At 45.5% G+C, this 25,332-nt stretch overlaps 2 protein-coding genes across 2 annotated transcripts in view; one reads left to right on the top strand and one right to left on the bottom strand.

Annotated features, from left to right (window-relative positions):
- The first annotated feature begins 7 nt into the window (after positions 1–7).
- DDX55 (DEAD-box helicase 55) lies at positions 8–18,095 on the top strand. Its single transcript, XM_055550968.1, has 14 exons — positions 8–592; positions 3,911–3,961; positions 4,053–4,139; positions 5,530–5,621; positions 5,702–5,764; positions 8,257–8,406; positions 8,952–9,141; positions 11,883–11,965; positions 13,176–13,307; positions 14,166–14,258; positions 15,212–15,326; positions 15,784–15,952; positions 16,899–17,194; positions 17,590–18,095. The coding sequence occupies exons 1-14, from the start codon at positions 233–235 to the stop codon at positions 17,764–17,766; spliced, it is 2,058 nt and encodes a 685-aa protein (XP_055406943.1). The 5' UTR covers positions 8–232; the 3' UTR covers positions 17,767–18,095.
- A 345-nt stretch (positions 18,096–18,440) lies between these two features.
- EIF2B1 (eukaryotic translation initiation factor 2B subunit alpha) overlaps positions 18,441–25,332 on the bottom strand; it is a 12,423-nt gene continuing 5,531 nt past the window's right edge. Inside the window, exons 6-9 of the mRNA XM_055550973.1 lie at positions 23,346–23,410; positions 22,005–22,080; positions 19,958–20,083; positions 18,441–19,280 (exon numbers count right to left, since the gene is read on the bottom strand). Coding sequence (XP_055406948.1) covers positions 19,116–19,280; positions 19,958–20,083; positions 22,005–22,080; positions 23,346–23,410 — 432 coding nt within the window. The 3' untranslated portion in view covers positions 18,441–19,115. The remainder of the gene's footprint in view (positions 19,281–19,957; positions 20,084–22,004; positions 22,081–23,345; positions 23,411–25,332) is intronic.

Genomic DNA, 25,332 nt, shown 5'->3' with positions numbered 1-25,332 from the left:
TCTTATTTAGGTATCTGACCCAACTTCATCGGAAGTAAATATTTATTTTGTCCCAAGCAGTGGATCCGCACCATCAGTCTATTTTGCATATCCAGGGCTCCGGGATTGGGGTACATTTCTGTCCACTCCCTCCGGACCTACTGTTGTTTGACCAGGACGCGGTGTTGTGCTGCCATCTGCCTCCGACCGGCGGGGAGAGTGTGAGAGCCGGGGCAAAATCCCTCCCGCCCAAATGCCTGCTCGGTGTGAAAGGCGCCCGGAGCCTAGGTGGTTGCACTGGAAGAATGGCACTACTCCAGCCGGGTTCCCGCCGCCCGCTTTTATTCGCCAGAAGTCCGCTTTCCACTCTTCTGTTGCAAAGGCGCCTTTCCCGCCTTCCGGATCTTTGCGAAGGGAGTGCGGTTTCCGGGCGGCTGGCTTGGCGACCGGAAGCGGAAGTGCTCCCGGGAGGCGTCCAGGTAGTAGCTCGGTGGCTGAGTGCACCATGGAGCACGTGACGGAGGGTTCCTGGGAGTCGCTACCGGTGCCGCTGCATCCGCAAGTGCTGAGTGTCTTGAGGGAGCTCGGTTTTCCGTACATGACACCGGTGCAGGTACTCGGCATAGGCCCCGGGGGAGGAGGGCTCTCGGTGCGAAGGGGGCAGGTTGGGAAAGGGAGACTCAGAGCTGGGACTTTTTTGTCATGTCGTCTTTCTTCTTCCCCGACTTGGGTGATGCCTAGCTGGTTAATGATCGCCAGGCAGAGGCGGCAGGCGGCAGCGCGCCTGTACTAGGGTTTTCATAACACTGCTCCTCCATCCGCTCTTAGGTGCTGAGACTTAAGTGCCTGGCTCGAATCCTGCTTCTAAGTACCTGGTTCGTATCCTGGCCCTGGCCTCTGTAGATCTGTGAGACCTTGAGCAAATGACTTAACCTCTCTGTGCTTCATTTCCTTTCCGTGTGAAATGACGAAAATAGTATTACCTAAGAGTTGTTGTGAGGATTACCTAAGACAATGTTACGGACACTCAGTAAATGTAACCTGTTGTCTTGTTTTGTGGGCCAAGTGAAGTGTCTTGGTCCAGCTCACTCATTTATTCAGCAATTTCTCCAGGACAAACTGTGTATCAGGTACTCTTTTAGGCTCTGGGGATTTTGCAGTGTTGGTCCTCACTCATGGCCCTTGCTTTTTAATGCAGAAGAGAGAGAAGGGAGTAAAGAAATAAGGTAATTTCAGCTGGTGATCAGTGTTGTGGAGGAGACAGTGACAAGAAAGTACAGGGCAGAAGGTAAGATAGAGAAGGCCTCTTGGAGGAGGTGTCATTAAGCTGATACCTGAATGAGAAGGAGCCAGCCAAGGGATGACTGGAGGCAGGATATTCTAGCAAAGAGAAATGCCAGTACAAGTGGAATGAGCTTGGAGGAACAGAAAGAAGGCCTTTGTGGCTGGGGCATCATGCGTAGTGTAAGAGATGAGCAAATCGAGGGCTGACCATGTAGGGTCTTACTTGTGGGATCTTGCATTTTATTTGGAATGTAGTGAGAAGCCGTCTTACATGGGAGGCTGCAGGAAGAGAAGGGCTGTGACTGCTGTGTAGAGAGTGGACTTTAGGGGAGTAAGAGAACAAGCGAGGCCATCCACTGGGAGGCCGTTGTCAAGTTAGAGGTGATGGTGGCTTGGAGTAGAGAGGAAGTTGTGGATATTGAAGAGTCGCTTTTGAGATAGCTTTAGGGTTGCTGAGGGACCAGATGTGGGGGTCAGGGAAGAGGAATCTAGAGGGACCCTGAGGTTTCTGTCTTTAGTGACTGGGTGATTGGTGGTATCGTTTACTAAAGTGAGGAAAGCTGGCAGGGGTAACAGTCTTCAAAGGAAAAATCTAGAGTCCTGTTTTGAAATGTGGAGGTGTGCATAGGCTCCTCAGGAAAGGTGTGGAGGAAGCAGGCAGTGCTGTGTGTCATGCCTTGGGACTGTTGGGCGGAGAGGACCCAGTATTTGCCATGGAGTCCGTGGTCTAAGTGCTGTCCACTATGGTAGCCACTCACATATGACTATTAAGAACACTTGAAACATGGTGAGTCCAATTGAGATGCACTCTAAATATAAAAATCTATAATGGATTTTGAGGACTTAGCATGAAAAACAAATGAAAAATATCTCATTCGTTTAAAAAATATCACTTACACATCAAGCCGAAAATATTTTGGATGCTGCTGCTACTGCTGCTTCTAAGTCACTTCAGTCGTGTCCGACTCTGTGTGACCCCATAGACGGCAGCCCACCAGGCTCCCCCGTCCCTGGGATTCTCCAGGCAAAAACACCGGAGTGGGTTGCCATTTCCTTCTCCAATGCATGAAAGTGAAGTCGCTCAGTTGTGTCCGACCCTCAGCGACCCCATGGACTGCAGCCTTCCAGGCTCCTCCATCCATGGGATTTTCCAGGCAAGAGTACTGGAGTGGGGTGCCATTGCCTTCTCCGATTTTGGATGATATTAGGTTAAATAAAATATAAATAAAAATTCATTTTGTCTATTTTTGCTTAAAAAATATATATATATATATATATTTATTCATTTGGCTGCATCAGGTCTTAGTTGCATTATGCAGGATCCTTCATTGTGGGCACAGACTCTCTAGTTGTGGCGCACAGGCTCCAGACTGTGTGGGCTTCAGTAGCTGTGGTGTGCAGGCTTAGTTGCTCCACAGCATGTGGAATCTTAGTTCCCTGACCAGGAATCAAACCCAGACCCCTGCACTGTAAGGCGAATTCTTAGCCACTGGACCAGAGGGGAGTCCCTCTTTTTACTTTTCTTAATGTGGCTACTAGATGAGTATGTGGCTCACATTATATTTCTTTTTTTTTTTTTAAGTATAACTGATTTACAGTGTTGTGTCAATCTCTGCTATATAGCAAAGTGACTCGGTTTTATACATTGATACATTCTTTTTTAAACATTCTTTTCCATTATGTTTTATCCCAGGAGATTGGATATCGTTCCCTGTGCCATACAGTAGGACCTTGTTGTTTCTCCGTTTCTAAATGTGATAGGTTGCACCTATCAATCCCAAATTCCCAGTCCGTCCCCTCCCTCCCCCACTCTTGCTTGGCAACCACAAGTCTGATCTCTTCCCGTATTTATTTCTGTTGGGCAGCAGTGGTCCATAGCAGAGTTCTCAGTCTCTGCGCTCTTGATACTTTGGACTGGATAATTCTTTGTTATATGAAATGGCCCTGGGTATTATGGGCTGTTTAACAGCATCTCTGGGCTCTACTTACTGGGTGCTAGAAACAAACCACCTCCTGCTTCCCCTGCCCCGTTCTGACTACTTACAACATCTCCAGTTATCTTACAATAACTGCCACATGTTCCCTGAGACTTACTTGTGCCGACGCAGTTAGGAAAGTCCTGCATGTGCTGCGATGGGTGAGCTCAGGCTCTGAGGACCAGGAGTGGAATCCTGGGCGGTGGGCAGGGGGAAACTTTGAAGCCAAGATCTGAGTCTGCTTCAGGTTCAGCTGCTCGTTGCTGCAATCAAAGGGCTAGGTCCCTGGTAAACGTGCGGGTTCTCGGTGGTGTTTATAATGAAAGAGCCCATTTGAGTCGTTATTTTGTGCTATGAGGACAGGAAGGAACCTTAAAACCACTGTCTTTAGCCCCTTCCTGGTCTAGAAAGGAAGAGTAGGCGAGGCAGGGCTAGAACTCAGGACTCCCAATTCCCAGCTCGACTCGCTTCCCCCTCATGCCATCTGCGTAGACACCACGCCATGTTACCTGTGACCTGACCACACTGAGGTCCCTGGTGGTGACTGATCAGAATCCACTTTGCGGTGGGATCCAGTGTGACTAAGGCCAGTGCTGTGTTCCTTGGGCTTTGGGCCTCGTCTGTGGTGTCACGGCATCCCATAACTGGTAATTTGCTGTCTCTCTTTTCAGTCCGCAACTATCCCTCTGTTCATGAAAAACAAAGACGTTGCTGCAGAAGCGGTGAGTACGTTATGGCAGTGCAGCCTGTCCTCCCGTTTGCCCTCCAGGACGAACTTGGAGGAAAAGCAAACCACAGCTTCCTCCCTTTCAGGTCACAGGTAGTGGCAAAACCCTCGCTTTCGTCATCCCCATCGTGGAAATTCTCCTGAGGAGGGAAGAGAAGTTAAAGAAGAGTCAGGTGAGGAGACCAAGCGCTGTATTTTCCCCTAGTCATCAGAGAGTTCACAGTTGAGGAAAAAGCTAGTCAAAAGCTTGAAAAAAGAAGAAAAGTACAGTGTGTCCTAATGACTTGCAGATTCTGTGTTTTTGAATTTGGCTGCTCCTTAGCACGTATCTGTAGCTCCCCAGGCAGCAGTCACCATGCTTTCGTGCTCGTGCGTGGCCTTGCCTGGGGCAGCAACACTGATGGCATGTTCCCAGCTGAGCCTGAAGACGGTGACTCTGCCTTCTCATTCCTGCTCAGACTGGAAACACGGGTCCTTTTCCTGGTCTACGTACTGCTGTGATGTCTTTTCGTGTGTGTGTATGTGGTGATTTCACTGCTTAAAATGACCCCCAAACGTAGTGCTGAAGCACTGCTGAGCATTCCTGAGCGCAAGGAGGCTGTGATGAACCTTACGGAGAAAATACATGTTACATAAGCATCATTCAGGCATGCATGATAGTGCTGTGGCTTTGAGGTCAACGTTAATGAATCAACAGTGTATATTCAATGAAATACCTTTATTTAATTGAAGTATACTTGACTTACAAAGTAAGGTGTCTTTAAACAGACATGTGTGTAAAACAAGCTTAGGTACTGTTAGGTTGACAAAAACATGACCAGAGGCTCGCAGGAACCTAATCCCACTTCCCGGGGAGCCATGGTCCAATATTTGTTACCATGGTGTCTGGCTGCTTTGTAGAGAACTGACTCTAATTCAGTCTACAACTGACCCTTGAACAACGGGTTTGAGTGGTATGGGTCCACTTAAGCGCAGGTTTTATCAGCAGTGAATAACTGTAGGTCTCTGCCAACTGGTAGTTTAATCCCTCCATGTGGAATGGGGTTACAGAGGAATCAAACCAGTTATACCCTGTTACATGGAGACCCGACTTTAAATTACAGGTGGATTTTCAACTGTGCTTCCCAGGTGACAGTGGTAAAGGATCTGCCTGCCAATGTAGAAGATGCAGGATGTTCAGGTTCAGTCCTGGGGTCAGGAAGATCCCCTGGAGGAGGAAATGGCAACCCACTCCAGTATTCTTGCCTGGAAAATCCGATGGACCGAAGAGCCTGATGGGCTCCTGTCCATGGGGTCACAAAAGAGTTGGACACGACTGAACACAAGTACTTTTTCGACTGTGCAGAGGGTTGGTTCCCCTAACCACCCCCCCTCCCCCCGACCCCCATCATTCAAGATTCAACTCTAGTTGATTCGCACCATGGCCACGCACTGCTGGAAAAGCCCAGGAAGTACTGTTTCTCTGGAAACCTTCCTCCGTGAGGTGGAGGGTGCCGGTTGTGGAGTTTCAGCTCTGTAAGCTGCAGGCTCTGCTAATCGTGTCCCTTCCTGCCACGTGGTTAGGTGGGCGCCATAATCATCACACCCACACGAGAGCTGGCTGTTCAGATAGAGGAGGTCCTGTCTCATTTCACGAAGCCTTTCCCACAGTTTAGGTAAGTTGGGGGCAGAGTCCCAAACTTTCAGCCATGGGCTGCAGTTCCTCCTGACCTCAGAGACCCTTCTCTTGTTTCAGCCAGATTCTCTGGATTGGAGGCAGGAATCCTGGAGAAGATGTCGCCAGATTTAAGGAGCTTGGGTGAGTTGCCTTGCTGCTTTGCTTGCTCTTGACATTGAACTTGATGCACGATCAAGACCTAACTGGAAATGCCCCCTTCAGTCACCCCCCCCCATAAAAAGTTTTTTCTTCCTGTCAACCTCCCATTTTGCTCACTGGTTAATGGTCTTGTCTCTCCCGAGGTGGTCCCTGACCTCGCCTTGAACCCCAGATAATCCACTTGTCTCCCTGGCATCTGACTGGCATCTCACAGCTTTTGCAGAAACCTCTAAAACAAGAGCTTGGAATTTTCATCCCTAGACTTGTACCTCATGTGGAGTTTCCTATTCACCTTTCCCCTGTATGCCTCTCCTGAGGTCAGGGAGTCAGCCTTGACTCCTCACCGTCCCCACATCCCCCCTCTCAGTTAACCGTCACCAGATCCTTGGCCTTTTCTCTCTGAAGCACATCTCTTAACTGGTCAACTTTTCCATCACCACCTCTTCTGCTTGTTTCGCCCCTGAACTCTAGGAACGGCTCTTTCTTTCTCTCCTGTGTGTTTCTTTACCTTTTAAAAAAATTAATTTGTTTATTATTTATTTTTGGCTGCTTGGGATCTTAGTTGCAGCACACAGGCTCTCTAGTTGTGGTTCAAGGGCTCAGTTGTCCCGCTGGCATGTGGGATCTTAGTACCCCAACCAGGAATCGAACCCATGTTACCTGGATTGCACGGTGGATTCTTAACCAAGGACCCCCAGGGAAGTCCCTCTGTTCTGTGTCTCTGCTGTTAGCCCCTGGTTATCCACTCCACGTAGCTACCAGAGTGCCAGCCAGGTCGTGTCCCTCACTGAAAGCGCTTCAGTGGCCCCTGCTGGCCCTTAGGATGGTCCTGATGTTGGTGTTGGCACCCTGTGCTGCCGTGCTCTCCCAGTCTGCCCTGCTTGAGCTGGCTTTCTCCCAGGTATTGTACGTGCCTGGCTCCTTTGCATCCCCAGGCAGCTCATGAAAGTCAGGGTGGTGTTAGTCTCGCAGCATTTTACCTTCAGGGCCTAACAAGGAGCGGAGCATACAGCAGGTGTTTACTAAACATTTGGAATAAATGTTTGAATACACGATGGCAATCAGCCTGTGGCATTGTATTGGCCCACTATGACTAATAGTTTGTAATGAGCAGTGATAGATTTTGTGCCCAGATTGTCAGTGAATTTTTGATAAAGAAAACTCCTTTTCTTGAGCGCTCGCTGTGTCCAGCTACAATGGGAGATGCTTTGCAGTGGCGGGGAACAGACTCGAGTTCCTACAGGGGTCGGAGGAAAATACAAACATCTGAAGTGGGGCTGGGTGGGGATTGGGAGAAACTGGCTAGTTTATGCCCGAATACTCATCTCCAGCTGACATGTTGCTGCAGGACTCTGTATTGCCAGGTTTTTAATTTTTTGTAGTCCAGATTTTTTTTTAACTTTTGCATGTAATTCACATTAAAAAAATAATAATAACTTCCCTGCAGGGACCCAGTCAGTGGGGAGGCCGCATTTGGCCTTAAGTCTGCCAGTTTGTGATCTTTACATAAAATTGTCTCTAGTTCTGTTGACATTCACATTTTATAGGTGAGTGACCTGGGGCCTAAAACAGTCGAATAAAGCCAGGGTCCTTTCAGTAAAGGCCCGGATAGTAATTATTTTAGCTTCGTCAATCACACAGTCGGGGTCATTACAGCTCCCTCTGCTGTTAAGTGTGTGAAAGCCTCCAGAGGCAACCCATGAATGAAGGAGGATGCAGAGTCACAGAAACAGTGGAGGCCAGATTTGGCCGAATGGTGTTTGCTGAGCCCTGCCCTCAATCTCCGGAGAAGGCAATGGCACCCCACTCCAGTACTCTTGCCTGGAAAACCCCACGGATGGAGGAGCCTGGTAGGCTGCAGTCCATGGGGTCGCTAAGAGTCAGACATGACTGAGTGACTTCACTTTCACTTTTCACTTTCATGCATTGGAGAAGGAAATGGCAACCCACTCCAGTGTTCTTGCCTGGAGAGTCCCAGGGACGGAGAAGCCTTGTGGGCTGCCATCTATGGGGTCGCACAGAGTCGGACACGACTGAAGCGACTTAGCAGCAGCAGCCCTCAATCTCAGCCTGGAACTCAGACCTGTCCCCTCATGGCGCAGCCTTCTCCTCCCACTCTGGTGGTCTCCCTTCTCATCTGTGGGATTTTAGATGACATTTTTGGAGGGATAGGGCTTCCCAGGTGAGGCAGTGTTAAAGAATCCACCTGCCAATGCAGGAGATGCAGGAGACTGGGGTTCGATCTCTGGGTGGGGAAGATCCCCTGGAGAAGGGAATGGCAACCCACTACATACAGTATTCTTGCCTGGGAAATCCCATGGACAGAGGAGCCTGGTGGGCTATAGTTCACGGGGTCGTAAAAGAGTGGGACATGACTGAGCCCTCATGCACAGGGGTATACAGCAATTGTGTTTGGAATCACAAAGGTCCCTGAGATTCACTGAGTGCAATAAATGTTAACTTTCTTTTCCTAGTGGGAACATCATCGTGGCAACCCCAGGCCGTCTGGAGGACATGTTCCGAAGGAAGGCTGAGGGCCTCGATCTGGCCAGCTGCGTGAGGTCCCTGGAGGTCCTGGTATTGGATGAAGCAGACAGGCTTCTGGACATGGGTTTCGAGACAAGGTACTGAAGTTTGGACTTAATGTGACACAGGGTGGAAAGGACCCCAAGGTGGAATTCCTTTATCACTTGGTGACTATATCTGTTAGCTGCACTGGAATTTCATTAGGTTGTTTGATCCATCAAATTCTCCCACACTAAATTTCAGTTGTTCTTTGATGCATTTTCCTTCATGGCTCTTTAAAAGTTTTTGTGTGTTTTAAAGAATTAAATAGCTTTATTGGGATCCAATTCATGTTACACAGTTTGCTCAATTAAATAGTGTGCAGCTCAATAGTTTTTAGTCTCAAAAAGTTTTGTTTTAATTTCACTCTTTTAATTGTCCCCTCATTATAAGAGTTCACTTATATGTTTATATTGAAGAAACGTTGGGAAAATAAGAGTATAAAAAAGAAATAAAGATCATCCATAATCTCATCTCCCATTAATAGCTACTGTAAATATTCTTATGGTTTCCAGTCTTCTAAAATACCTGTTTAGTATAATAAAACACCCTTTGTTCCTTATGCTGACAAGTAAGGGGTTAAGATGAGCCCTTCTGTTTTTAGCATAAACACCATCCTGGAGTTCTTGCCGAAGCAGAGGAGAACGGGCCTTTTCTCGGCCACTCAGACCCAGGAGGTGGAGAACCTGGTGAGAGCTGGCCTGCGGAACCCCGTGCGCATCTCGGTGAAGGAGAAGGGCGTGGCGGCCAGCAGCACCCAGAAGACCCCTTCCCGCCTGGAGAACCACTACATGGTGAGCGCTGGGTGTCCGCACCGACCCCTGCCGGCCAGTGACGACGAGGGCTGCGGTTCACAGTGTTGTTTACTTGAGACTGAAATTTGCCAACAATGTTTCTGAAGTGTTCTCACAAAAAACTGAAAAGATGAAGTGATGTGATAGGTGTATTAACTTGATTATGACAGTCATTTCACTGTGTATGTATATTAAGTCATCACATCGTACACCTTAAACATATATTACTACATGTATGTATTTTTACTGTATAAATGTGCTTAAATATATACAATTTTTATTTGCCAATTGTACCTCAGTAAAGCTGGAAAAAAGTAGAACCAGTATTGTTAGTCAAAGCAGTTTACTGAAAAAATTACCAATTTTTTTGACTCGTACTATTTTCAATAAGCTTAGTTCCATTTTTCCTTTGAAATGATCAGCTATAAGAATTGTTTGAACAGCTTATTAGATTTTCAAGTAAGTAAGTTTTTACTTATTTGAAAAATGATTTTCAAGTACTTTTTTCTTAACTTTCACTGTCTGTATGTTTTACAATATGATACACCATGTTCCCACTAATATGTTAACTCTTAGCAGTTAAAACAAAAAGCAAGCAAAAATTAATAATGATGAGTGCTCTATGGATTAGCTTTCAGTTTTCTAGGTAACTAAGTCTGTAAAATGATACCCTGAGGCACATTTGGAAGTGCAGCACTTGGGGCAGGGCTGGGATACGTGGTGTATGTGATGATACTTGTCATTCAGCAAGTAAATGAATAAGTAAGTTAACATGGGCATAACTGTGTTTTAAGCATACTCTCCAGGGATGGTGTCCTTGGGCCTCCTACCCCCAAGTGATCAAACTTTTTGACATGTGCATGGCGTGTGCTGGGTACAGGCGTGGGACACTGGGTTCCCGGCCCGTCAGTATGAGCCTGAGTTAGAGAAGGGCACAGCCCGACGAGCAGCTCAAACACAAAACCTAATGATAGACTCTGAAGGAGCCTTTTTGGGTGACTGTTCTGCTCTGGAACCTAAATGTTTGGTGTGTTCATTTTGCAGCTGGGAGTTGCTCAGTTTAGCTTCCCTGGTAGCTCAGATGGTAAAGCGTCTGCCTGCAATATGGGAGACCCAGGTTTAATCCCTGGGTTGGGAAGATCCCCTGGAGAAGGAAATGGCAACCCACTCCAGTACTCTTGCCTGGAAAATCTCATGGACGGAGGAGCCCAGCAGCTACAGTCCATGGGGTCGCAAAGAGTCAGACACGACTGAGCAACTTCACTTTCACTTTCTTTCAATTTGCAGCAGTAAATCCTAGCTGCTGCTGCCCTTCCTCACCAGGCAGCGGGAGGGCTTTTCGGAATGTGATTGTTAGTAGTGAGTCCCCTCCTTCTGTCCTCTCTGGTCACTGGCTCAAGCCAGGAGGCATCTAGAGAGGATGGTCAGCCAGGGTGGCCAGGCCAGTGTCCCTGCTTGACAGGGCACATCTGTATTGTCAGCCAGGGAACAGGGTTTTTCTTTTGGCCGAGAGGGGCTCCCTAGCTCCTGAGCACGGTGACGTGTTTGCAGAGAAAGTGGGCCATTGCCAAACCAGTGTCCCTAGAGCTGGGGACTGTAAGGGCGATGAGGTTGCTGTTCTTTGTGTCAGTTCTTGGAGGGTCTGGGGGTAGGGGGGTCAAGGCAGAAGAGCTTGCAAATCAGAAAACTGCCTCTGGTGCAGCTGTCGGGAGGATGTTTTTGAAATCAGACTGGGGGTGTTATACTTGGTGCTGCTGTTTCCGCTTGCGGCCAGGCTGGTAAAGTTGGGCAGTCGGCTCTTCCTAGGGGAGAGAGGAGGCCATGGACGGTGAGGTGGTTAAGAGCAGGGGTGCAAGGGCAAGGCCGCCCAGGCGCGCAGCTCGGTTTTGTCCCTTCCTAACCGAACCAGGTGGACTTACAGTTCATCACCAGTGAAATGGGGGCTCGGGGAGCACCCACTTCATAGGGTTGCTGTGAGGGTTGGTGTATTAAAACACATGAAGGTTTTAGGCCAGTGCTTAGTACGTAGTACATACTAATAGTTTAGCTTTGGAACCCACTGTGGCTGCTGTTGCATTCTGCTCTTTTGCATTCATTTAAGCAACTGCATTTAGAAATGTCTGAGTGTGTGAGAAAGAAATTCCAAATTGAGGATTTGGTTTTAGTATTAATAAAAATAGGGGGAATGCATTCAGGTGGATTTACATGTATTTAATATGGGAGCCTGAAAGGAGCTCCAGTCTGTCTCCATGGAGGTCTGTGAAGTAATTCTGTGCAGTCCATTCTGGAAATCTTTGTAAACCTCAGAGCAGTGATTTCTGAACATGGCCATGCCTCAGAATCTCACGGGTGCTGTTAAATAATACTGACCCTTGGGTCCAATTCCAGAGCTGTGATCTGTGGTCTTTAGGCTGTATCTGAGGACCTGTATTGTAAAGCCCTCCCCTGGGGGTGGTGTTACGGCCGGCATGGTGCTGCTGGCATGTTGGGGTTTGGGAGGTACTTACCGCACTGAGTGACTCGCTGTCCTCAGTTACATGACTATGTGATTTAACATGTGACAGCAGCAGGGGCTGATGTTAATTCTGAGCTCAGTGGACTGAGTAACATCCTGGTGAAAGTCTTCCTCTTCATGGAGGCAGTTAGCGTCCTTAAAATTTAAGGCCCAAACTGAAAATAGTTGTGGGGTTGTTTTTATTGTTAGCAAATTGTCTTGATCGGTTTTCCTTTTTATTTTGCAGGTCTGTAAGGCAGATGAGAAATTTAATCAGCTGGTACATTTTCTTCGAAATCATAAGCAGGAGAAACATCTGGTCTTCTTCAGGTAATCCTTCTAGGGTTCAACTACACCTGGAATGTGCATGAGCATGCAGCCTTCAGTTTTGGAATTCCTTTTAGGTTGGTCCTCTGTTAGTAGTGTGTTTAACTGCAAGTGACTGAAAACCCAACTTCTGCAGCTCAAGCAGGAGGGGTTGATTTTTCTCCTGTAAAAAGAAGTCCAGAGGTAGGCAGTCCTAACATTGGTTTCTGTCTCAGCAACGTCAAGGCCAGTATTTCTGTGAGTGTCTTGGCCTTTCCTTCTTGTAGGTCAGCTCTAGTTTTGAGATGACCACTGTGACACCCCCTGTCACATCGGCACTGGAAACAGAGAAAAGAGGAAAGGCAGGGGGAAGGGCAGTACTTGCTATATTTGACTCTTAATCAGAAAAGGAAAGGCTTTCCCAGACAACACCTGCCCCTGATCTTGGCTGACTTCTGCTTTCATTGCATGGGCCAAAGATGGGTCACCTGGCCGCCCCTCACTGTGAGAGGTGGATAATGAGTGGGCAGCTGTCCCAGCCTCTGCAGTAGCGGGAGAGGGAGGAAGTGGTTGGGATGCTGTTTAATCAGCCAGCCTAGTGTCTGCCACGCTGGGGTATGTCCTGTTGTCAGAGTGCGTGCATTCTTGGGCTGTTCTTTCCTCCATATATACCTACAGTGGTGTTCTTTGGCATACCCAAAGAATTTCATGTTTCTTTTCCACCCATCATTTCACCAATAAAATGCAGTAACTATATTGACCCATAGTTAGAAATACAACCTGGTTCTCTCTCTCTCTCTCACACACACACACACACACAGCTGAAACAAAGATTTCACAGGACTGTGCTTGACTAGGTGGGAGGCATTCTGATGCTTTCTTTTCTGTTCTGCTCTGATTTTTAAAAAATGCTGGTCCAGACTCACTAAATTGATTTTAGGACCCACTAGATTACTTTCAGGATCTGTGGGTTGTGGCCCTTGGTATGTAAAACTGCATCCTTATATACAGTGTGACTTGTGGAAAACAGTGGGGAATCCAGCAGTGGTCACTTGGCACAGATCTTTAAAAATTTTTTATTTTGGCTGTGCTGGGTCTTTGTTGCAACACATGGCCTTTCTCTAGTTGTGGTGGGCAGGGTTCTCTTATTGTGGCGTGAGGGCTCAGTTGCCCTGCAGCATGTGGAATCTTAGTTCTCCGACCAGGGATCAAAGCCCTCTGTCTTCTCTCCCAGCACCTGCGCCTGTGTGGAATACTACGGAAAGGCTCTAGAGGCCCTGGTGAAGGGTGTGAAGATAATGTGCATTCACGGAAAGATGAAATACAAGCGCAATAAGATCTTCATGGAGTTCCGCAAATTGCAGAGGTGGGTTGGCTTCCCTGGAGATGGCAGATCTCCAGCCTCTCTGCTCTTCTGCAGGTTGCTCTGCTTCTAGACCTTCTTGTGTGTTGGAACCCTCTTCCTTCTCTAACCCAGTTATCACGTCTTCTCACCCTGCCCTCTGTCCTGAGCCCATTACACTTGGCTGCACTGACTTCCTTGTCAACTTCCCTGCTCAATTGTAAGCTACATGAGAACGGGAACCTGTGTGTTATGTTCATTCTTGGATTCCCCACTATCCAGCCCAGGTCTGGCCCAGGGTTTGGTAAGCTGTTTGTTGAATGAATGGGTAGACAGAGCGGATGGGAGAAACCCATTGAAGGTTCCAGGTTGACTACACTATAGGAAAGCTGTGTCTCTGGACACTGTAATTTGACTTTGTGCATAGAAATAATACTTTTCTGTTTTTCTTGACCACCAAACATTCTGGCTATATTAAAAACAATCTTTTAGACAAAATGATAGACTTGATAATTACACCTCAGTATGAGAGGGAAAATTTCATTTTTTTTTTTTTTTTTAATGGCTGTGAAGGATTAGACCAAATACAGTGTTTTTGGGGTTTTTTTCTTCCCCAATCAAAATATGCTAGTTAAAAAATCTTTTCATTAGTTTTCATTCATCTTTTCATTATCTCCCCATCTCTTTACAAATTTCACTGAGAACTTGTGAAGTCCTAGAGATTCTTGGGAGGAGGAAAAATCAAAATGTTATTACTATATACTTGCTTCTGTGAGATTCTGCAATCTGTTTTTACTGTCATCGTGTTCAAATTAGTAACAACTGCTTGATGGTAGGGAAATGGTGGTCTCCTTACTCAGCTGGTGTTTTCTTATTTTCTAGTGGGATTTTGGTGTGCACTGACGTGATGGCCCGAGGAATAGATATTCCTGAAGTAAACTGGGTTTTGCAGTATGATCCTCCCAGTAATGCCAGGTACAGAGAACGTTACTTGCTCTGTCTAGGAATCTAGTCTTAACGAAACAGGAATCGTGAGGAAGGTAAACATGATGGTTGTCAAAACATTATGAAATAGCAAACGTTGGGGAACTGGTGCGTTATCACCGGTAGGTCAATAGTGATGCGGTATTGTATTTTCAGATACCTTTTAAAGTTCTTGCAGAAATGCACATGAATAGAGTGTTTAAAGGAAAACAATATATATACTACATATGGAGATTTCAGTTATTCTGAGAGCAAGCATATATTTCTAGGAAATGCCTCCAAACATAGGAAAATGCCTGTAAATACAAACTCTTAGGCAATACTTGTTAATTCTGGGTGGAGTTAGGGGTAGGACTCACAAATCATTTTCTCTTTTATATTTTCACTGTTTCCCAAATTTTCTGCTGGGACCACGTCTTCCTACCTGTATCATCAGATGGGCATAAATTTATAAGTTTTATAGTTGACATTAAATGTCTAAGAGATTGCTCTCTGGTCTGCTGCTGCTGCTAAGTCGCTTCAGTTGTGTCCGACTCTGTGTGACCCCAGAGACGGCAGCCCACCTGTCCCTGGGGTTCTCTAGGTAAGAACACTGGAGTGGGTTGCCATTTCCTTCGCCAATGCATGAAAGTGAAAAGTGAAAGTAAAGTCGCTCAGTCGTGTCCGACTCTTAGCGACCCCATGGACTGCAGCCCACCAGGCTCCTCTGTACATGTGATTTTCCAGGCAGGAGTACTGGAGTGGGGTGCCACTGCCTTCTCTGTCTGGTCTGCAGTGTGTATATTTAATCGCCAGCTCTTCTTTAACTAGTAAGTGGCAGGGCTGGGATGAGCCGTGGAGTCGGGCGACTCCTGGTGTCACTTGAAGCGCATCAGCTGCGTGGCCGCAGGCCAGTGCTCTGCTGAGCCGTCAGGCAGTGACTGCCCCGCCCCATGTCGTTCCAGTGCCTTCGTGCATCGCTGTGGCCGCACAGCCCGCATCGGCCGCGGCGGCAGTGCGCTCGTCTTCCTCCTTCCCATGGAAGAGTCGTACATCAACTTCCTTGCAATTAACCAAAAAGTAAGCCGTCTTCCTTTTTTCTGTGGAAATCCCAAAGCCAGGGTAGTTGGAAAAGTTCTTTTCCAGAAAGTGGTCCAAAATGTAGATTAGGGGCTGGGCTGGTGGTGTCAGTGCGGGAACCTGTCTACAGCTTTATAAAAGGCTGTGGAGAGGCTCCGGGGTCCACTGCTGGCCCCAGCTGAGCATCATTACTCGGGAACACAGACCTGTGTTACCATATTTTCCAACCAGAAATCAGGATTGTTATGTAAAATCTGATTTTAAACTTTGCTTTAAAAAATTTAAAATACTTTCTGGACCAAGTAAAATACTTGGGTTGGATTTGGGCTTCAAAGCCTCCACTGGATAAGATTAAAATGAGTGGTTTTGCCTTTGATTTTACTGGCATTGGCTCTGATGGGGTAGCCTGGTGGGGGAGGTGGTCCCAGCCAGAAGTGACGATGTGGTCCCTGTGCAGTGCCCCCTGCAGGAGATGAAACCCCAGAAGAACACAGCCGACCTCCTTCCAAAGCTCAAGGCCATGGCCCTGGGTGACAGAGCCGTGTTTGAGAAGGGCATGAAAGCTTTTGTGTCATACGTCCAGGCTTATGCCAAGCACGAGTGCAACCTCATCTTCAGATTAAAGGGTAAGTTTGATCTGCTCACCATCTGAAACATTTGACGGTTTTTACAAGTATTACAAATATGAAGGGCTTTCCAGGTGGTGCTGGTGGTAAAGAACCTGCCTGCCAATGCTGGAGACATGAGAGACGTGGGTTGGATCCCTGGGTTGGGAAGATCCCCTGGATGAGTTAATTGCAACCTACTCCAGTATTCTTGCCTGGAGAATCACATGGACAGAGGAGCCTGGTGGGCTACAGTCCATGGAGTTGGATACCACTTAGCAGCTGAGCACCTGTGTTGAGCACAAATATGAAACTGCTTTGTCTTAGGTCCATGTCAGGGTTAATGTTTTCCAAGCATTTATTTTTTTATTTTTATTTTTTTCTTTTTTTGGACCTTGAGAGCTTGTTTGGAGGTTCTAGCAGGGGAGCGCAGCTACTCGTATACCCTTGACCGAAGACCGGTCCTCCTCTATCGGGGATGGTCGTCTTCTTCAACCAAGCGCGCAGCTTCGGGAGGGATGCACATGGAGCGGTGAGGGAGGAAGGGGATACCTGCCTAGCCAGCCAGATCAGCTGAATCAACCCTGGCGATCAATGGGGTGACAGATATCGCAACCAGATCGCCCTCACATGCTCCAAGCATTTAAAAGAAAGTTTTTCTGAGACTTACCTGGCCTGGACTGAGCTTCCATTGCAGGGGGTAGGGGTTCGAGCCCTGGTCAGAGAACTAAGATCCTGCATGCTGTGTGGCATAGCCTCCCCAAAAATAAAAATTAAAGTCTTCCTTGGGTTTGACTAGGTGCTGGCTGCTGAGTATTCTTTTAGTAAAAATGTAATTATTTTAATTCTAATTAAAACGAGTTCACTAGATCACACAGAAAAAATTCCATTGCTATGAATATTCTGTTGGTTGATGCTTACAGTCCTGTTCTGGGTGTGCTAACTCTTGATGTTTTGGTTTAATCAGATTTTGATTTTGCTAGTCTTGCTCGAGGTTTTGCCCTGCTGAGGATGCCCAAGATGCCAGAGCTGAGAGGAAAGCAGTTTCCAGATTTCGTGCCTGTGGATGTCAACACAGACACCATTCCATTTAAAGACAAAATCAGAGAAAAGCAGAGGCAGAAGCAATTATTGGAGCAGCAAAGAAAAGAGAAAACAGAAAATGACGGGAGAAGAAAATTCATAAAAAATAAAGCTTGGTCAAAGCAGAAGGCCAAAAAGGAAAAGAAGAAAAAACTGACTGAAAAAAGGAAAAGGGAAGAGGTAAAGCTGGCAGTTTTTAAAATTAAATACTTAGAATTCTGAACAAATCTCACAGAAGTGTAGTGTATAGTGCCTTCTAATAGGAACTGCATAGACTCTTAGATTTTTGTTCTCTCTGGGTGGCTTGGGTTGGGGAATGTGCTGTTCGTGAAAGCTGATCTAAGAGCATGTAGTTCCCGATTGATTAAAAAGTGCTGGTTTGGGGCTTCTCTGGCGGTCCAGCGGTTAGGACTCTGCACTTTCACTGCTGAGGGGCCCAGGTTCAGTCTATGGTTGGGGAACTAGAATTTCACAAGCCTCCTAGAGTGGCCAAAAAACCCCCCAAATTTTGCTGGTTTCACTTAGAACACTGTTGCTGAGAAATTCAGTAGCTTGTTGGTCTCTTCTGCCCTCAGGGTTCTGATATGGAAGATGAAGACATGGAGGAACTTCTGAATGACACAAGGCTCTTGAAAAAGTTTAAAAAAGGCAAAATTACTGAAGAAGAATTTGAGAAGGGGCTGTTGACAAGTGGCAAAAGATCAATGAATAAAGCTGATTTGGAGATCTCAGATTTGGAAGATGACTGCTGATTCCCGCCCCTCAGGTGAAACGCACAGGAGTGCAGAACGCAGGGAGCTGGCTCCCACTCGGCAGACAGCTCGAGCTGCCTTCTATTGAACATCAGAACTTCAGCAGCTGTTGGGAGCTGTTGCAGAAATGGCAGATGTGAGGGGGTTTCACGCTTGTGAGCATTTTACTAAAAACATACCAGCCTTGAAGTCTAAGAGAAGAAAACGTAAATTTACATAACTGTAAAAATAGATGTCAATATTTATTTTGATGGGTTACATGAAGAGCTCATTCTTCAGTGGCTATTTTATACTTATTAAACTTATTTAATATAAAGCTACTGAAGTAGATTTGACTTGAGAGCCTTTAACAGTTACTCAGTGTTTTCTGGCACCTGATCTCCCTTCCCTGGGTGTCTTCACCTCTGGACCCTCGTTTCTCTCTTTGATGTACTGCACTGAACACCCACACAGCCCCTAATACTGTTTTATTGGTGAGTATATGAAAAAGCAGCAGCAAGTTATTCTGGGAAAGAAAATGGTTACACCTCCTGTTGAATAAACTGTAGTTCTAATCAACTGCCTTAAGTACGGGAAGGTGGCTGCCTAGTGTCTTTATCAAGATGGACAGCACATCTAGTGTCAGAGCCCTCTGGCTGGGCCGGGGTCAGCTTGAAGTGCAATGCGACGCCATATCAAAATCTTTCATGTAATTTATTTGAAAAGATGCTGAGTTTGTTCCCAAGAACAATTTTAAAAAGCTGTTCAGGACCCAAATGTTTCAAGTAACATCTTTTCCCAGATATAGTATTTTAAGTTTGCAAATATTCTGGAAGGCATCTTTATAATTGATGAGCCGTGCAGGATACTCCGGCCAAAGAGGCCATTAATACCTGTTCTTGGGTTCTTGCAGTAGTATCCACTCTCTTTGCCTTGATTCTTTTGTGGAGATGACAACCCTCAGCTTGTATTCACCGCTGGGAGCCTGATTCAGTAAGCGTTGCCGCCTGCTTGTCTTTCATGGATGCTTTTGGCAAATCAGTCTGGAATGTGGGGAAGCTGAAGGGAGGGAGAGTGGGCACATCTTCATCTGTTAGTCAAACAGCCAATAATCTTATATTCCTGGAAACTGGACATGAATGAAAGTGTCTGGAAATACCATTAGAGCACAATTTAGGTTGGGCTTTAGGGGAACCATGAATGCATTTTAGATGGGACTGAAATGAATAAAAAATTTCCCAAGAGTTAGGATTTTAAGTTCTTAGTCCATAAAACTTCAGAAAAAACAATTCAGTTTTGGCCTGGCTCACTGAGGGGCCATGAGACTACTCCCCATATCCGACGTCCACCAGCAGGAAAGGACCCGGTGTTTACAGGTAGAGCTTGATGAGTTCGTCGCTGACGGCCGAGGGCGTCAGCACCCCCAGGTCTGTAAACAGCAGTGTGATTAAGGAAGGGGAGGTGTAGTCGACCCACGGGTGCTCCTCTCTGAGGTCCTGTCCAGTCTGTACAGACTTCAGAGTATCCGCCTTGTACTGAGGAGACAGGAAGCCAACGTTAGTCTGCCCCATAGACTGAGGGGTCCGAACTGGTGAGGCCTTGGCCTGAGCAACTGAGGCGCTCCTGCCTGAAAGCGCGCTCTGGAAATGGGGAGGCCAACTGTGTTGCACACTGGCCAGGGGACCGAGTGTGGCTTGGGTCAGCCAGGTCATTAGAGAAAACCTTAAGCCATGCGTCCCCTCATGAGTGGCTGGAGTAACCCCTCGAGACCTCTCAAGACACCTGTACAGAGCATTTATAGAAAGCTAAGTGCCAGGCGCTGTGCTACATTCCATCAGTTATCTCTGAAGCATCACAAGCCCTGTACAGATAACTGAAGTTCATAAACCTTACGGTGAGAGGACCTGCCTAAGAGCACATGGTTAACAGGTGATGGAGATGGCAGGTGAGCCCAGAGAAATGACCCAAAGCTTCATTACCTACCAACTTTCCCTGCCTGCTTGGCCTGTATCTAGTGCTTAAGTGAGAGACAAAAGACTGAAATTCTGGGGACAAGTTAGACTTCAACAACCACCAATTTATCTGTGTATCCTGTATATTAGAAAAAATAGCAATGTGAAGTGAAAAACTTATTGGAACATTCTTAGCACTGCATTTTTCCAAAGGTTTCAGTTTAGACTCAAATACCCCTTATAATATGTAAAACTCTTGCCTTAAACTTATCTGGGACATCTTGCTGGTTTAGTGGGAAGAGTCGTACAAACTTGAAACTTTCCGCAACAACATAAAATGGCTTGTTCTGTGCTTTGGCGCACACGGCCATCTGGTTAGTTCCAATCTGGGAAGTCAGAGAACAGTGGAGAAAGGTGAGATCTTATAGCACACCTGTAGTGGAAGCAACAAAGTCTATGAGTGAACGTAATATATGTACTTCTGGCTTTGGAATTAAAGAGGATCTGTTAAAAAAGAAAGCAATAGCTATTTCTCCAAAGATCTACAAATGGCCAATAAACACATGAAAAGATGCTCAAGAGTCTTCGTCATTATAGAAACACAAGTCAAAACCACAATTAGACACTGCGTCACACCCACTAGGATTGTTCAGTCGCTAAGTCCTGTCCGACTCTGTCTCCTAGTTTGCTCAAACTCATGTCCATTGAGTCGGTGATGCCATCCAACCATCTCATCCTCCGTTGTCCCCTTCTCCTTCTGCCCTCAATCTTGCCCAGCATCAGGGTCTTTTCCAATGAGTGGGCTCTACCCATCAGGTGGCCAAAGTATTGGAGCTTCAGCATCAATCCTTCCAATTAATATTCAGAGTTGATTTCCTTTAGGATTGACTGGTTTGATCTTGCTGTCCAAGGGACTCTCAAGAGTCTTCTCCATCACCACAGTTTGAGAGCATCAGTTCTTTGGTACTCAGCCTTCTTTGTGGTCCCAACTCACATCTGTACATGACTACTGGAAAAACCACATCTATGACTATATGGACCTTTGTCAGCAAAGGGATGTCTCTGCTTTTTAATATGCTGTCTACGTTTGTCATAGCTTTTCTTCCAAGAGCAAGCATCTTTTAATTTTGTGGCTACAAGTCACCATCTGCAGTGATTTTGGAGCCCAAGAAAATAAAATCTGTCACTGTTTCCACTTTTTCCCCATCTATTTGCCATGAAGTGATGAGACCAGATGCCATGATCTTAATTTTTTGAATGCTGAGTTTTAAGCTAGGATGATTAAAAAAAAAAAAAGTATTGGCAAGGATATAGAGAAACTTGGAATTCTTATGTGTTTCTGATGGGAATGTAACATGATGCAGCTGCTGGGGAAAACAGTTTGGCAGTTCCTCAAAAAGCTAAACACAGAAATACCATGTGACCCAGCAATTCCACTCTTAAGTATGTACGCCAAAGAATCGAAAACAGAAACGCTTGTATACCTATGTTGTCAGCAGCATTAGTCACAATAGTCAAAAGGTATTCATCAACAGCTGAATGGATAGACACCTCTGGTCCAACCATTCATTGGTACATCATGCAGCCAGAAAAAGGAATGAAGCACTGACACCTGTACAGTAAGCTGAGCTTTGAAAACATGCCAAGTGAAATAAACTCAAAAAAGAGACAGATACTTTAAAAAAAAAAAAAAAAAAAAAAAGACAGATACTGTGTGATTCCACTTACATAAGGTACCTAGAATGGGGAAAAGTCACGGAGACAGAAAATAGCTTAGGGGATGGGGGAGAGAAAAAGTGTTTTGTGACAGTTCTTTTGGATGATGGAAAAGTTTTGAAGACAGTGGTTATGGCTGCACAATAATGTGGGATGTAATTAATGACACCAAACTGTACACTTAAAAATGATTATGATGGCAAACTTTACGTTATACATACTTTATCAGACACAACAGACTATCAGGAAGTCTTTCCATGTGAAGCAACAGATAAATTTTAAATATACTGATGTCAAATATGCACCATTAAAAAGAAAAAACCCAATTCCAAGTAAAGCATGTTTTGAATAAGTATAAATACGTTCTCCTAATCTACACAGATCTCCAAAGCAGAAAGAAATCTGACCAGAATCTGACTGACCCCACTGCAGTGGCTCAGGAACTGGGAAGCCACTGGTTGCAATGGTGGAATCCTGAAGCTAAGCAGGGCTAGAGGAATGAACCATGATACACAACGCGGTTGGGTGTCCGAGATTATTAGTGCAGCTCCATGCCCTGAGCAAGGACCTGTGGAGAACTGATGCTCCTACCTTGTTAATGATTCCTCCGTTTTCAACAACTCCTTCAGCACCAACTATGACAAGATCCACTTTCTCCATGATGTAGCTACAGAAATGAAAAACAAATTTTTAATGCTCCCTTTCTTTGCTCTTGCAACATCACCTGCAAAGATTAATGCTCCCATTTTCAGCAAAGTATGTTCCTCTCATAACTTTCTTCCAAAGAGCACTGAACACCCGAGACAGCCCCTGGCACTGTTACTGGTTCTGCTACAGGGGCACCAAGACCCATTTTGATGACACTGCGATAAGGTGTATAACTCATGCTGCCACCCAGTAGGCACACGCTTACATGTGTAGCTGAAGCAAGGATTTCATGACCCGCATTTATCTTTACTACATGTGGCACACTATTTTTTGTTCTACATCAACACGAACAAAACAAAAATTTAAAAACCTGATGTGATCTGAAGTCGGAAAAAAATGTTATGCCATTCAAGAATTTTACAGGTAGGGTGGGGGCCAATTTACCTTTAAAACGAGCAATTACTAGAATCCTTCAAAATGTTTACTCCCCCCCCATATTTTTTGGCCACAGTGCACAGCGTGCAGGATCTCAGTTCTCAGACCAGGGACTGAACCCGTGCTCATGCAGTGAAATCACAGAATCTCAACCACTGGACTGCCAGCAAAGTCCCAAAATATTTACTCTTAAACACATGCCTAATTTCCTTAATCATCTTTCTGTGTGTTTTCTTCCCAAGGGATTGTTTTTCCTGTTTTCTCTTATGAGCCACACTGCCAATTCATGGAGCATGTCACCTCAGCTTTAGGAGTGAAGTTGTACACAGGAGATGAAAAATTCTGGAGTGCCACTGACGACAACCCATGTCTTTAGATGAAGAGAGAACACTGATTACGAAAGCTGACCCAGTCACTGCACCTTGCTCTTAAAATGCACCATGAGGGGCTTCCCTGGTGGTCCTGTGGCTAAGATTCTGCATTCCCAATGCAGCGGGTCTGGATACCATCACTGGTCGGGGAACTAGATCCCACATGCTGCAATTAAAGATCCTGCATGCCATAAGTAAGACTTGATACACCCAAATACATTTTTTTTTTTAAATGCACCATGACGCCATGTATCCAGCTCTCCCCAGCATCCTACAGCCCTGTCTCGTGTGTACACCATCCAGTTCTTATCATGAACACTTGCTGGTTTAGTGCTGCTGTCAATTAGAAGGCAGGATGCTGCCCACTCTTGTTTTATGAATGAGACTGGGACCCTCCATCTGGAAACCCTGCTCCAAGCCAACCCTGGGAGTGGGTGGGTGAGGAAACCTAATTGTGATGGGGGAGCCGGGTGCTTACCCAACTGCAGCATCAAGGACCACAGTGACAGGGACGTTGAGGTGGCAGAGGGCTTTGGCCATCTTCTTACTGAAAGTGACATTTTGAGAATGTTAGAAAAAGTTCAAGAAAGTCCCTATCATAGAGACTGGTGAGTCACTTAATTTGGACAATGATAAATCACATTAGCTAGAAACTCAGTTAATTTTTTTTTTTAATGTGGACCATATTTTACCCACACTCCCTGCATTGGAAGCATGGAGTCTTAACTACTGGACCGCCAGGGAAGTCCCCTCAGTTAATGGACTAAGGGGCTGATATTAAGATTCTGGACTTATCAAGACAGTATGGTACTGGCACAAAGACAGAAATATAGATCAATGGAACAAAATAGAAAGCCCAGAGATAAATCCATGCACATATGGACACCTTATCTTTGACAAAGGAAGCAAGAATATACAATGGATTAAAGACAATCTCTTTAACAAGTGGTGCTGGGAAATCTGGTCAACCATTTGTAAAAGAATGAAACTAGAACACTTTCTAACACCATACACAAAAATAAATTCAAAATGGATTAAAGATCTACACGTAAGACCAGAAACTATAAAACTCCTAGAGGAGAACATAGGCAAAACACTCTCTGACATACATCACAGCATGACCCAGCCTCTATGACCCACCTCCCAGAATATTGGAAATAAAAGCAAAAATAAACAAATGGGACCTAATTAAACTTAAAAGCTTCTGCACATCAAAGGAAACCATTAGCAAGGTGAAAAGACAGCCTTCAGAATGGGAGAAAATAATAGCAAATGAAGCAACTGACAAATAACTAATCTCAAAAATATACAAGCAACTCCTACAGCTCAACTCCAGAAAAATAAATGACCCAATCAAAAAATGGGCCAAAGAACTAAATAGACATTTCTCCAAAGAAGACATACAGATGGCTAACAAACACATGAAAAGATGCTCAACATCACTCATTATCAGAGAAATGCAAATCAAAACCACTATGAGGTACCATTTCACACCAGTCAGAATGGCTGCGATCCAAAAGTCTACAAGTAATAAATGCTGGAGAGGGTGTGGAGAAAAGGGAACCCTCTTACACTGTTGGTGGGAATGCAAACTAGTACAGCCACTATGGAGAACAGTGTGGAGATTCCTTAGAAAACTGGAAATAGAACTGCCTATGATCCAGCAATCCCACTGCTGGGCATACACACTGAGGAAACCAGAAGGGAAAGAGACATGTGTACCCCAATGTTCATTGCAGCACTGTTTATAATAGCCAGGACATGGAAGCAACCTAGATGTCCATCAGCAGATGAATGAATAAGAAAGCTATGGTACATATACACAATGGAATATTACTCAGCCATTAAAAAGAATACATTTGAATCAGTTCTAATGAGGTGGATGAAACTGGAGCCTATTACACAGAGTGAAGTAAGCCAGAAAGAAAAACACCAATACAGTATACTAACGCATATATATGAAATTTAGAAAGATGGTAACAATAACCCTGCGTACGAGACAGCAAAAGAGACACTGATGTATAGAACAGTCTTATGGACTCTGTGGGAGAGGGAGAGGGTGGGAAGATTTGGGAGAATGGCATTGAAACATGTATAATATCATGTATGAAATGAGTTGCCAGTCCAGGTTCGATGCACGATACTGGATGTTTGGGGCTAGTGCACGGGGACGACCCAGAGGGATGGTATGGGGAGGGAGGAGGGAGGAGGGAGGAGGGTTCAGGATGGGGAACACATGTATACCTGTGGCAGATTCATTTTGATATTTGGCAAAAGTTAATACAATTTTGTAAAGTTTAAAAATAAAATAAAATTTAAATTAAGGATAAAAAAAAGATTCTGGACTAAGGAAGCATTTGGGTTCTTTAAAAGTATGTATTTTAGGAAAACTGTGCTCTTGGGGCTGTGCAGGAATATGTAAATTCAGAAAAAAAGGGATTTTATTATGTTCTGGGTACATAAGA

This window comes from Bubalus kerabau, chromosome 16 (assembly GCF_029407905.1).
Source record: "Bubalus kerabau isolate K-KA32 ecotype Philippines breed swamp buffalo chromosome 16, PCC_UOA_SB_1v2, whole genome shotgun sequence".
Lineage (NCBI taxonomy): Eukaryota > Metazoa > Chordata > Mammalia > Artiodactyla > Bovidae > Bubalus > Bubalus kerabau.
The sequence above is the reverse complement of the archived record's forward strand: the minus strand, read 5'-3'. Positions and strand labels throughout refer to the sequence as shown.

Excerpts from the sequence above, each read along its gene's own strand:
- DDX55 (XM_055550968.1), top strand. The coding sequence starts at position 233 with ATGCCTGCTCGGTGTGAAAGGCGCCCGGAGCCTAGGTGGTTGCACTGG. Across the intron at positions 4,140-5,529 it reads AGAAGTTAAAGAAGAGTCAG|GTGGGCGCCATAATCATCAC; the intron begins GTGAGGAGACCA and ends CCACGTGGTTAG. Across the intron at positions 17,195-17,589 it reads AAAAAAGGAAAAGGGAAGAG|GGTTCTGATATGGAAGATGA; the intron begins GTAAAGCTGGCA and ends TTCTGCCCTCAG.